Source organism: Solea senegalensis, linkage group LG8 (assembly GCF_019176455.1).
Source record: "Solea senegalensis isolate Sse05_10M linkage group LG8, IFAPA_SoseM_1, whole genome shotgun sequence".
In the NCBI taxonomy this organism is placed as follows: Eukaryota; Metazoa; Chordata; class Actinopteri; order Pleuronectiformes; family Soleidae; genus Solea; species Solea senegalensis.
Window position 1 is genome coordinate 20,500,368 of NC_058028.1, and position 13,058 is coordinate 20,513,425.

The 13,058-nt window shown below is 40.0% G+C and overlaps 1 protein-coding gene across 2 annotated transcripts in view; it reads left to right on the forward strand.

Moving 5' to 3' along the window:
- The window catches only part of igsf11 (immunoglobulin superfamily member 11), a 93,907-nt gene that overhangs the window by 70,050 nt on the left and 10,799 nt on the right, over positions 1–13,058 (forward strand). Inside the window, exons 3-4 of one of the 2 annotated variants that reach the window (XM_044032160.1) lie at positions 7,672–7,835; positions 8,279–8,287. In XM_044032160.1, the coding sequence (XP_043888095.1) occupies positions 7,672–7,835; positions 8,279–8,287 (173 nt within the window). The remainder of the gene's footprint in view (positions 1–7,671; positions 7,836–8,278; positions 8,288–13,058) is intronic. The other variant, XM_044032161.1, reaches the window with a different exon arrangement.

The window sequence follows — 13,058 nt, forward strand, 5'->3', positions numbered from 1 at the left end:
GTAGTTGTAGTTGTATCCAGGGCTGCATGTGCAGAGCCATCTGTTTGCTGCTTTAGCCATAGTCTTCCAGTGTCCAAGCTTATCTGATCCGAGGGCAGTGGCCTACTTCAACCTTCTGCTCGCGAGCTCACTAGTTTTGTGATCACCCATCGGCTTGTCCACAATAACTTTCCCCATCTTCATTGACATGAGCAAGAAGTCTTGTGACTCAGGCTGAAACAATTGCTCAATTAATTGTTTCTTAATTGATTACTAAATGAATCATCAACTATTTTGGTAGTTGATTAATTGGCTGGAGTGTTTTTAAGGAATTAAAGCAAGTTTTCAGATTGTTCAGCTTCTTAAATGTGAATATGTTCTGGTTTCTTTGCTCCATATGACAAAGAAATCATTCAAATTGAATAATGTTTGTTTTTAGACGTGACATTTGAGAACATCATCTTTTCCAGGATTGAGAAACACTGATCAACATTTTCTGATCAAACGATTACTTATCATTACAGATTCATAGATAATGAAAATAATCGTTAGTTACAGCTCTACTTGTGACTAATCAATTACTAATTTATGCATGTTTTTCATTTCCAACTAACACTAACACAGAACATAATGTTGCACGGTTTCATTTTCTCTCTTGACATGACAAACTAGCATAACTCGTGGAAAACACATCTCTAAATTATATTAGAATATACTGAAAGTTTGAGTGCTGGGCGGTCGACGAGTGCGACATTAATTCAGAGCAGTTTGCTGCGTCATCTTCAACAAGCTGTATTATGAAGAGCCAGTGGGGACATGCTTCTACTCATCTGATATATGCTTCTTTGTGTATAGCATATACTGTATATCCAGGAATATCCATGATTTATGAACTGGGAAAACAAAAGAGCAGGAACAATTTCCCACCATTGCATCATTGTGTTTGTTATCGTCACTATAAATCAACAGGAATTTACTTTTCCTTGAAACATAAGCTTGAGCTTCCGTCCTGACAATTTGATGTTTAATGCATTACAATGCAATTATGCAAATTCATGCGGTGAATGATTAGATAAAATGGGAACGAACTGCGGTTTGTTCACACTGTGACAGCGAGAAGGCAAACGGAGTGAAAGAATGCGACCCGCCATAGCTTGTGCTGTATGTTTGGCCTCGTGTTTGTAGCAGCATTAAGAGCACAATCAGCTGGACTTGTTAGAGTGTGTACCCTTTCAGTGGAGGGTATTAAGATATGTAGGCTAGTCAGTGGGCTCTGGTCAGCAGTGGCTAATAGGTCAACTATGGACAAGGCAGGGGATGAGGGGGAGGATAAGCAAGAGATTTTTGAGACTCTCTCATCTGATGGGAGTGAAATGAAAGTGAGAGAGGAGATGAATGGAAAAGAACAGAGTCACATAAACAAATGTCTGACTGACATCATTTTTCTTTTTAAACTGGCACACAGAGTGTGTGTGTGAGAGAGACCTTCAAACAAATGAGTTTTCCAAACCAAGATTTCGAGTTAAAATCTTTCAAATGCCAATTTATCTTGCACACTCACTGTAATTGGGCTTTATTGTTTGTCTTTATTGTTTATTCTTTATTTTTGAATTATATAACTATAGTGGAATAATGGGTAATCATTTAACAATTTTGATCAGCAATTTTTATTATCATTCTATTATTATTATTAATAATAACATTAATAATAATAATAATAATTAATTATTAATTATTAATTAATTAATAATATTAAATATATTAAGTGCAATATGTAGGCATATTTTTAACAGCTGTAGCATGCTAATTTACCTGTTACAGTTTTATCCTAATTACACCTAAAATGAGAAGCTGAAGAAGTAGACATAGACAATCTATATATATTTATATTTTTTTAAATACCATTTGCAAACTTCCATAAGTTTATACAGTATGTATTTTGAATTGTATTATTTATATATTGAAACTCCTGCTAGACTTTTAGTCTTTATGATTGCACAATATCGAAAGACCTCCTCATTTCATTGCTAACCTCTCAACATCTCTTCAACATATATATTTTATATATTATAGCATATTAAGGCAAACTACTCAGAAACCATTGAAAAGGATCTCATTTAAGTTAACAAAGCACGTTCAGGAAATACACACCACTTTGAATTGAAAAATGTGATGATTTGGGACTTTCTTTCTTCTGTTACCTCAGCAGTGCTTTGAGCATGATGTTTGATGAGTGGCTATAGAGCAGCTGGGTACACAACTATGCCACCTGAGTTAAACGCGGATGTCTTTTGCTCGCTCTTTGGTTTCGCTCTGGTGCCTCACAGGCAGTGGCGACATCACAAAGCAGAGAGTCTTGTGCGAGTTTGTGTGTGGGCACAGGTGCCAGAGCAAATGAAGCTACGTATAAATGTGTCCATGCTAGTGTTTAATTTCAATTTTTTTCACATCCCTACAGTCGGCTCACATGTTCTGTGGAGGTTAAAAGAACTAAATCAAGGGAGTCCAGAGAGAAATTCTAAAAGGATACAGATTAAACATGAAATGCGATCAGAGGCAACTGTTATGCCTCCAGCAAGAAATTGTTCCCTCTCACTTTTCTCCTCTCACTTGTAAAGAAGTCTCTCTCATGCAGAGACAATGCAGCTGTGATACTGTTAATGTTTCTGGCTTAAACATTTGAGTAATTTGAATAGAAGATTAATGTCATGTGTTTTAAATGTATAAATATAGCAATATGGTAAGTCAATTTAAATCTGAGGTCAAATTTGATGGAATCCGACTTATTGCTGTCTGTGATGAGGAATTAATTTGGTTTATGTAGAAGATGACGATTACCAACTACCTTTGTACTTGCAGGTATGCATTTCTCTTTAAAGTCAGGTTTACCACTGTCATTGTATCTTTGCACTTCATCAGCATACGTGTGTCTGTGTCTGTTATATCTGTGCGTCCCCGTGTCTCTGTGTGTCCTGTCTCTGTGTGTGTCTCTGTTCTGTGTTCATAACTGTGTATGTGTCTCTCTGTAATGCGTCCCTGTGTCTCTGTGTGCGTCCCGTGTCTCTGTGTGTGTTCCTGTGTCTGTATGTCTCTGTGTATGTTCCCGTGTCTCTGTGTAAGGCGTGTCTGTGCCCCGTCTCTGTGTGTGTTCCCTGTCTCTGTGTCCCGTGTCTCTGTGTATGTTCCTGTGTCTCTGTGTGCGTCCCCGTGTCTCTGTGTATGTTCCTGTGTCTCTGTCTCTGTGTGTCCGTGTCCCTGTGTCTGTGTGTGCGTCCCCGTGTCTCTGTGTGCGTCCCCATGTCTGTGTGTGTGTGTGTGTCCTTGCACATTCAGTGAAGCTGTGCCAGAGGCTCATCACATCACAGTATCAGGGGCATCTGTTTGAAAGCGAAATAAAAGTAACGCATATGAATAAAAGAAACCCAGGATGCAAATTACTTGCCAACCGAGGATTTTCTATGCGTGTGTGTAAGCAAAGGTGCAGCTATGATAGAATGGAGAACAAATGCAGAGTGAATACAACACTATACCGCACACCTGTACTCTCACAATCTTTAAGATACTCTCTCTTTCTCTCTCCCATATCTGGTGAGGTGTGTGGTTTTGTCGTGCATTAATCAACAGCAGCTCTGACACTCGGATGCCGAATGAGGATACAGAGCTGCCACAAATGCTGTTGATTCTGAAGCGCTGGCAGCACTGCTGGAGGTGACTTTATCAATTAGGCCTCACTGGAAAACAACAGCACCCTCCCACCTTTCTTTTGTCTTCCTCAAAGTGTTTCTTTTGTTCTTTGCCTCTCTATCAAACTAATGTTCTTCCATATCATTCCTCCTTTTTGTTCTCCTTGTTTTTTTCTGCTTAAACTGTCTTTTCATGTTCTGCCTCTGACCCTGCTTTTTAAATTTAAAATAAATGACCTTTTTATGGATGACATCCTTAAACAAGAGCCACACGGTTGGGTTGGTCTATAGTGGCTTTTGCAGCAAGAAGACCCAGGTTCACGACCCAGTTGGTGCAAAGGGTCTTTCTGCATGGAGTTTGTATGTTCTCCCCGTTCAGTCCAAAGACTTGCAGGTTTGGGGATTAGGCAAATTGGACACTCTATGGTTGTGTCTCTATATGTGGCTATATGTGATGGACTGATGATCCGTCCACGGTGTACCCCGCCTATTGCCCCATGTCACCTGAAATTTGCACAGCGCCCCCCCGTGACCCTCAGTTGGAGGATAAAGTGGTAGAAGATAGATGGATGGATCAGTGACCAGGCGGAAAAGAATGGGGGTTGTAACCGGAGGGTCGCTGGTTCAGTAGCAGGGGTGCCCCTGGGCACAGACAAACGCTGTCAACTACTTTTGCTCCTGGTTTTTTAAGTGTTCTCCACTGGTGTTTCAAAAGGAGGGGTTGAATACAGAGGTCAAATTCACCATCACTAATTGGTGTGTGTGTGTGTAAATAAATAAAATAAAATTCTTCCCAAACACTGTGTTTGTATTTTGCACACAAATCCCTAATACCTTTAATAACTGATAAACATATGCTATGAATTTGATCTACAACAGGTGACTGTGGGCAGATGGTCAGCATCAGGGAGAGATACTGGCCGGTTTCTGCTATTTCCTGTCAGTCAGGCAGGTCTGGCTCCAGCTGAGCTGCAGCGCCTTGGGGGAGCTTATGGCTGGAAATGAGAGGAGGAGAGAACAAGATGTTTGTTGACAGAAAAATGGACAGACTCGGATGGTAACCCTGGTGGGATGGACAGCTCTTTTCCATCTCACCCATGCACTTCAGCCTGAAGACATGAAAAAGACTGCAGTAATCATGTTCTCCACCCAGCCTCGGGCAAGAATACTTAAGAACATGCGAGACAAGAACAAAAGTGGGGGGAACATTAACTGCGTTGTATCAAAAACCTAGGAATTCTCTGAAACCATTTCTAAGTAAGACTGTAAATGTAGTCAGCTGCTCTTTACAGTGGCTTGTTTTCCTTTTCTTTAACGTCACTGCTTCATGTTTCATACATGACATCATGCCCTAACAGGTATTGTTTTAAATGAGTGGTCATATTTGACATTGAGAGGCTCAGGCATCATCACACCTCACACATACTTTACAGACCTTTTCATTGTGTCTACCGGACATGTGCAGAGCTGAGGGCCTGGAGTGAAGCTTGGGCAGAAGTCTGTGCAATAATGAGGCAATGCTAAGCAATGTTTAGCTCAGTTTAGTTGGTGAGCGTTCATGTCGTTCATGTCTCCCAGGGTGTCCCCTGAAGGTCTACCATACATGTCACCAGTGACACACACACGGATGGGTGTCGTGGGAGGGGCATCATGCGTGTGAGCGTGCGTGTGTGTGTGTCCTGAGGTCTTGTGGGCTTGTGCACAGAGGTTTCGTAATCCAGTGTTTTGAAATGAGGCCTCCAGCTGCTGTGGGTTTGAGAGACTCCTGCCTTGGAGGAGGCTTAAAGATGAAAAGATTCTCCCTCCATCCTCATTCTTCCAGGACTTCTCCCTTCCTTCCTTTCTTCCTTGTAATATTTCTTGGTCAAAAATACAAATCACTCAGACTAATGTCTTGCTGTCACTGCATTGTGTTAAGCTTTTAGTCTTTTGTGTGAACTTCCTTCGTTTTTCATTCTTAATCCTCCAGTAAGAACATGGGGATGGATTCTGTGCAGGAAATGAACATTGTTCACACAGTGATAAGGAGATGATCAGATTACAGTCGTGATCTGATTGAGGTTTTCTCATTTTATTGTATTTACAGTATATGGTTTGAGATGTCATTAAAGACGATGGGAAAGGCTAGATGATGAAATAATCCCAAAACTGGGTCACAATGAATTCAGGTCAATAACATTGACTAGTTTTGGACATCAATTACTTGATGGCACTTGGCAGAAGTCCATGCAACAAGTGCTTGTCATAGTCTGCATGCAATAGCATTTGCAGCCAAAATAACAGTGAGCCACAGAGCACTGTTATTTTATTGAAAATGTTAATAAACTACATTTTGGCAGAGTTGTTCTCTACTGATAGTGTCTGGGGAGAGTGGACACTGTTTGCTGATAGGCATGTGGAGGTGGAGGTACAGGGAAGTTGAGTTGTTGCTGTTGTTGTTGAAGTCTCCAAGTCGTGACTGTTTATACACAGAAGAACATAATTCATTTCCCATAAACCTTGGTCAGTTCTGGTTTCTTCAGTCAGGGTGATACTGATTAACAGAGACTGTTTGGTAGTTTAACATGTAGTCTTGTTATTGTAGGTAGCACTTATACTGTTTTTATTGACACTTGACAATGTAATATAATGCCTTTTAAGTGTAGGAGCTTGTGTACATTTCTTTGAAGTCCTTAGTTCATGAATAGATCTGTTAAAAACCATGACTGAGCTGAGTACTTTGAGTGCTGCCTATCTTCCATGTGCCAGCAGTGAGCCTGCAGGGTGTGTGGTGTCTGCCAGGAGAGGAGAAGCGTGGGAAGTCCAGCAGGTTTCGGACAGACAGACAGACAGACAGACAGACGGGGGGGCAACAGACAGTCTGTCAAAACAGGATGGTTAATATGTAATTTAGGCAGAAAGGAAGCCTTAAATTCATAACAGATGGGAAATGATTATACATTTTGAGGTAGTTGGCTCCACTTGGCATCTGGCTTGACTCGGACAGTAGATGGCACACAAATGACATGCTCGCTACTATTGGCTTATGGTATGATCATCTTACATTATCACTAACAAGGACGATTCACAGGACATGATCAATTATTTCTAATCATATCACTGCCATCATCCTCCTCACCATGTTTAGATAAGATTACTTCCCACTGGGGTTTTTGGACATGGATACATGCTTGCGGGGGAGATCTAACTTAATTTAGGCTGTAATGTCTTTAGCTGGTCTAGAAATAGGATGCAGCATGTACACATTTGTCTCTGTGGGTCTGTTATGGCTGACAGCTGACTCCAGATGAGGGCAGCAGCTCCTTGGGAGCCTTAAGAGGGTAGACCTTTACTGAACTAGAGAACAGGAAGGAGCAAATGCTATTAAAAATAGTCATTACTGTCCCAATTGTCATGTTGATTCTGCATGTATTAATAAAAGTAGTGTTCCTATGAAAGCCGCAAAGAGGCAAGTTGTTTTAGGAAAGGAATATCTCAAGAGACAGCACATCATGTTCTCCTATTTAAGCATTACATATTTCATGTGATCCTTCAGAGTGCGTTCTAGATGTTTGTTTATCCACTGAGAGTGATTCAAAAAAAAGCAGCTCGGATGGGAAATCATGTTTGTTTTGCTATAAAGATGAAGAAGCATCGATGAAAGGACAAACTGATTTATTAAACATGATCTATGCTTTTTAAAGATAGTGTACATTTAGTGTTCATTATTACTTGCACTTATAGACCTACTACTGCCTGTGTGTCTCGCTCTATCGCTGACTTTCTAAACACAAGTTTCCCCAACATCACGAATGCAGGTTGTCATATAGCCTGCAGAAAGACTTTGAACTTGACTGTAGTTGCTCATAGATTTAAAGGTGACATTGTACACGATGCGTGAGCTGGGAGTTGCGATGGCTGCGTTTAGACATCTGCTCTTCTCGCTGTGTCCCTGTTTTTTATTTGTTTTCACCTCCGAACTCATCCACTGTGCATCGAGGCCCTCATCACTGCTCTCCTCTTCCTGCAGTGTGTGTGCGGGCGCTGGACGTGACGGTGTCGCAGAGCAGTATCCAGGTGGCCCGTGGCCAAGCAGCCGTCCTGCCCTGCTCTTTCACCACCAGCGCTGCCCTCAACAACCTCAACATCATCTGGATGGTGATACCACTGTCCAATGCCAACCAGCCAGAACAGGTACATTTTACACACACACTCACCATGACGAGCCATAAATTAAAAGAAATAAGTACAGAATATCATGAGTCACAGAACGGATAGAGTTTCAGTCATAGATTGTATAAAAAAATGTATGAACTCTTCTCGTTTTCACCTGAAGCCAAACCAGGAAATAAGATTATATTGACACTAGGGGGCAGCAAATCCACTCCTCACTTGAGTTATGCTTACTTATCCCCATGAAGCCTGGTGATGCATAGGGCAGCAACAAAGTCATTGTTTTGTAGCTGTTTCCTTAGCGTATAACCTTTTTACAGAGTAAAAATTTATGTCAAATTATTTGACATAAACCTGGGAAACCTGCTACCATGCCCCCATGCATCTAACATATGTTGTTATGCACCATTACTGTGTATGCATCTTGTGGATGGCCGTACTTCATCTCAACGCCAACCTTTCAGTCAAAGCAGGTACACAAGTATTTACTTTGAATCAGTACCGAGGTGTGCTCAGATGCAGAAAAAAGAGAATTTTAGTGGCCCAATATGAAATAAAACACATTTATTTTATACATTTATAAATAACAAGAATAATAATAATACATTGTATTTGTAATGATCATAGTGCAACCACATTGTGGATGTTTGAAGCTTTACAGTCATGGCTGGCTTTTGCTTATTGTGATTAATAAACATGCTATTCTCCATACTTTAGTATGTTGAATGTGCAGTGGCTGCAATGCCTTATGCGTTACTTTTTGTAAATACAAAGACATCAAATTTCTCTTTCTGGTGCATCTGAATGCACCTTTAGGACACTAGCCAACGTTAGTTATAGACATTAGATGACTATAGCAATGTAGACAGTGTCTAGATTAATATCACTTTCCATGTTTTGTATTGAAGCAGTAGATAATGAGTGAGTGAGTTTTGTATTGTAGCCTGCAGACTTGCAGTATCATGAGAATGAATGCAATAAAATGAAGCAAATTTTACTGTTGTGAATATTGTGTTGGAACATTAGGAGTAAGCCGATGTTCACTGAAAATACTGCACAATTTAGACTTAATTAATAACTTACTAACACTGACTTATCACCATTGTCCTCTCCTGTCCTGCCACTCTCTTTGTGTTTGTTCTCTCTCTTTCTCTCCCTCTCACTCTTGCCCCCACAATCCCCACCCCCCGCGGACTTTGGTGATTCCATTTGAGTTGTTTAACATGCAGCTGCAGGCCGTACAAGCTCACCTGCCTCCCTTCACTTTGAACTCCGGCGCTAGTCGGTCGTCCAAATAATACAATCATCTTCTGCACTAATTATCTCACGCCCACAACAGGCTCTACATCGCAGCTGTTCTCACCCCACACACCACACACACATTGATTTTTATATAGCTGAGAAGGCTCCCATTGGTATAATTCATTCCGTAGACCCTTACCCCAACCTTAACCATCACAGAAATACAGTAAATCCCCATGTATTCAACTACAAACCTACTTAAACCAAATCTCGCCCATCAAACAACCCCTTTGAAGTTGTGAAAACATCTCCACACGTCATTTTGAACCCGTTTGTGCACACAATTAGGACACAAAAACAACCACCATGAGACAGACTGCTGGTCCAGATGCTGTGCAGCTCCACATGCATACACGCAAGGCTTATTAACTGTGCATTTACTGGCTTACAGAACATACATGCAAAGTGCACAATGATGAAAGAAACCTCAGATATGCACACTTCACACACACACACACACACTTTGCTGTCATGTGCTCACCTGCGGCTAAAAGCTTATCTTCACACACACACAGGAAGTTAAAAAAATAACAGTGAACACAATTGTGAGTGTGTCTTTTACTCATGGATGAATACATATGATTTTTTATGTCACGGAAGTGATGATTGAAGCTGACACATAAAGGAATCTGCATCGCATCCATGGTGTTGTCGTGCTGCACCCTCTCACCGCATTATGTACAAGTGTACTGATACAGTGATGCACGCACAAGTTTATAAGCATGGATTGTCCATTATAAACACCTCATAGAAGTACACACACACAAACACACACAATTTGAATTCTCAAGCACAAGAAGAAACCCATATTGTGTGAACTGTGAGCTGTGCCATGGGGTTAGGGTTGTGTAAAATTTGTGAGCTCTCTAAAAAGTAGTGAAGGAATAAAGTGCTGCGTGGGGCAACAGTACAAGTACAAGGTCATTCCAGAGGAAGAGAATGTCATAAATGATTACAGCTGATGCTAAAAGCCATTAAGAATTACTGAACAGTACACTTCTACACCATCACAACCTGCGTTAGCACTTTAGTGAGCACACTCAAATGTCTCCGCTCTCTCTCTGTCATGTTTAGATAGGACCAGTGCTACACGTGTGTCTTTAACTGCAATTTCTGTAACACCTCATATCATTTTGTATACGTGAACCAGATATTTCCAAGAGAAGTGCATTGCAGTGGGTTTCATGAATTAATCCCAATTTATTATAAGTAAGTGTGGTGTGGTCCAGTTCAGTTGGTGATCTGTGGGTCCTGACTCAGTCTCTGTGAATGTGAATGGCTGGGCTGTGTTAGAAGAAGCTTCTCTGACTTTTTGTTGTAGCGGAGATTAATCCGCTTGTATGTTTTGCTTGATGCTTAACGTTACATGTTGTTAAAACCTCATCCTGTGCTTTAAAAACTTTAAGCCCACATGGCTGTGACTACACAACACAGCTACACAGATACACAATAAGAGCTCCCTATGGTTTGAGTGAACAGTGAACACATGTGAACTGAAGTAATTACGACTCAGGACAGATAATAGACAGTCTGTGCATTTAATAGCAAAGACCATATTATTCCGTTAAAATGCTTGAATGCTAAAAAAGAATAAGTTGATAATTAACAATAACAGAATAATTGTAAATACTCCAGGTATTCTTATGTTGGGGACTTCTTCATGGGGACAGAAAGCAAGTCCCCATAATGTTAAATTAAATTTAATTTAATTTAATTTAATTTAATTTAATTTAATTTAATTTAATTTAATTTAATTTAATTTAATTAAAATAAAATAAAATAAAATAAAATAAAATAAAATAAATTAAATTAAATTAAATTAAAAGTTAAGATGAGGTTAGTGTTAGGTTAAGGTTAAGGTTTAGGGTTAGGCTAGTAGTTATGGTTAAGGTTTGAGTAAGACTCGAATTATGTCTAAGACTAATGTCCCCTGAAATCATGGAAACCAGACCTGTGTCTGTGTGTGTGCACCCACCTGCATGTTATGTGTTTATCTGGATTATAGGATCTCATACCTAGCAGCCCAGCTGAGGTAATATGATCATAGCAACTCTATAATGGACAGATTATATAGACAGAAACAGCACACATCAAAACGCACACGTTTATGTACGTATATGTTTAACAGAGGGAACTTTCCACGCTGTATTCAAAAAGTCTCAAGTCCCTTTTCCTGTTTTACGGTTGTAACACGGATTATATTATGATTTTGTAATCCCTTTTCATATTTATTGTCAGGTCATATCATTCAACATTTTTCTGAAAGCTGTTTTCCATCTTTGTAATCTACCCATCATAGTTTGATACACTTCAAATCTTAGTCTGAAACTTAACCAATTCCTGGGAAATACTTAAAATAAATGAACCAGGTTTAGAACCAGGTTTTGGTTCATCGTCTTTAAACTATTGGCTGGTTATTGTTGTTATTAATGCGCAATAAATGCTCCATTTTCAGTCCCAGCACCTGTAAATGAAATTGCTCACACATACGAACTTTAAATCCCTGCTCTCTTTGAACAAACCTTGTAGTTTAATATAGTCAGTGTTGTATAAAAAATCTTTTGAAATCAAATTTTGCTCCATATTCTCACTTTACTCGCTGTGGCTGATGAGAGAAATTAGTTTAAAACGTTTTCTCTGCAGCACTGCAATGTCATCACTAAATTATTTTCAGACTGAAGAATAAATTGAATATGTTGTGATCTTTTCCTGGAAAGGCAACACAAAAAAGAAGCACAGTTTGGGTGAAATGAGGCTCTGTATTGAAATAATAGAGAATCCCTAGTGCTGACATGATGTTAATCTGTAATTGAGGACATCTGTCATAGTATTTTAGATGATCTGACTCCGATCTTTATCTAAATTTAACAATCTGTCATGGAGGATGGAAGACATAAATACTGCTTTCAGATACCCTCAAACACCGACCTCTTCTTTTTGCCTCTCTTTGTTGCCCCCGTTTGCCCATATCTAAACAATTTGGTACTTGACACGTCAGAGAAAATGAACAATGTCCCATTTTAGACAGACTCAACAATCTCATTGTTTGTTTGAAGCTGGTAATCCTCCCTGTGTGGAAAGACTGAGGAGAGGTTACACCACCACAAACACCTCATAAACCCGGCTTCAACTCATTCTCTCATACGCTATAATGTGATATATTTTTATCGATCTGCACAGAAGACCTTTTGCGCTTGTCTATCTCCCGGGACATCAGTAATCAGAACAAGTGCACTGTTGTCTCTATGAAGGGGGCGTCTTGTGTGTCTTTCTTCGTATTTCAGCAGCAAATGAGCATCGACACCTACAACCTTCAGATGACGCAGCTCACTAACCCACCATGATTACTCCAAACCCTCATCTGTTATGCTTTTTCTTGTATTAAACTCTTTTTTTTTCTGTGAATATACATTCACATGTCTTTACTTCTTTGAGGCTTGCAGGGGGAGCTGGAATTCATAGTCTTACCCCAATTTGCACATCTTTGAACTGTGGCGGCCAACTCAAGTCATGCAAACTCCACACAGCAAGGCTCTGGCCAAAATAGCATTCAAAAAAGAAGCCTGTCTGCTGTGTTAACCACCATACTAGCACGCTGCCCACCCCTTGTGACTCCAAAAGTCAAATTCTTTTCAGCATGTCTAGTTCAACAGAAGAAAAAAAAATAACAATGGAAATAATGCTGTCCTTCTGTTTTTCTTTAATTTCACTGAAATAAAAACCAACTGCTTTGGTGCATGTGGATGGGTATTTGTAGATAGATAGATATTTCTTGTCCGTTGTTATTTTCATCATCATCTGACAACATCACCAACTTAGTGACTTTTCATCCGCTGGATCATCCGCACTCCTCCCACTCACCACCCCTTAGCGTGCTCATTTGACTAGGCGGTGTTATCGAACTTAGAACACATGACTATACATATATTATATACATTACAC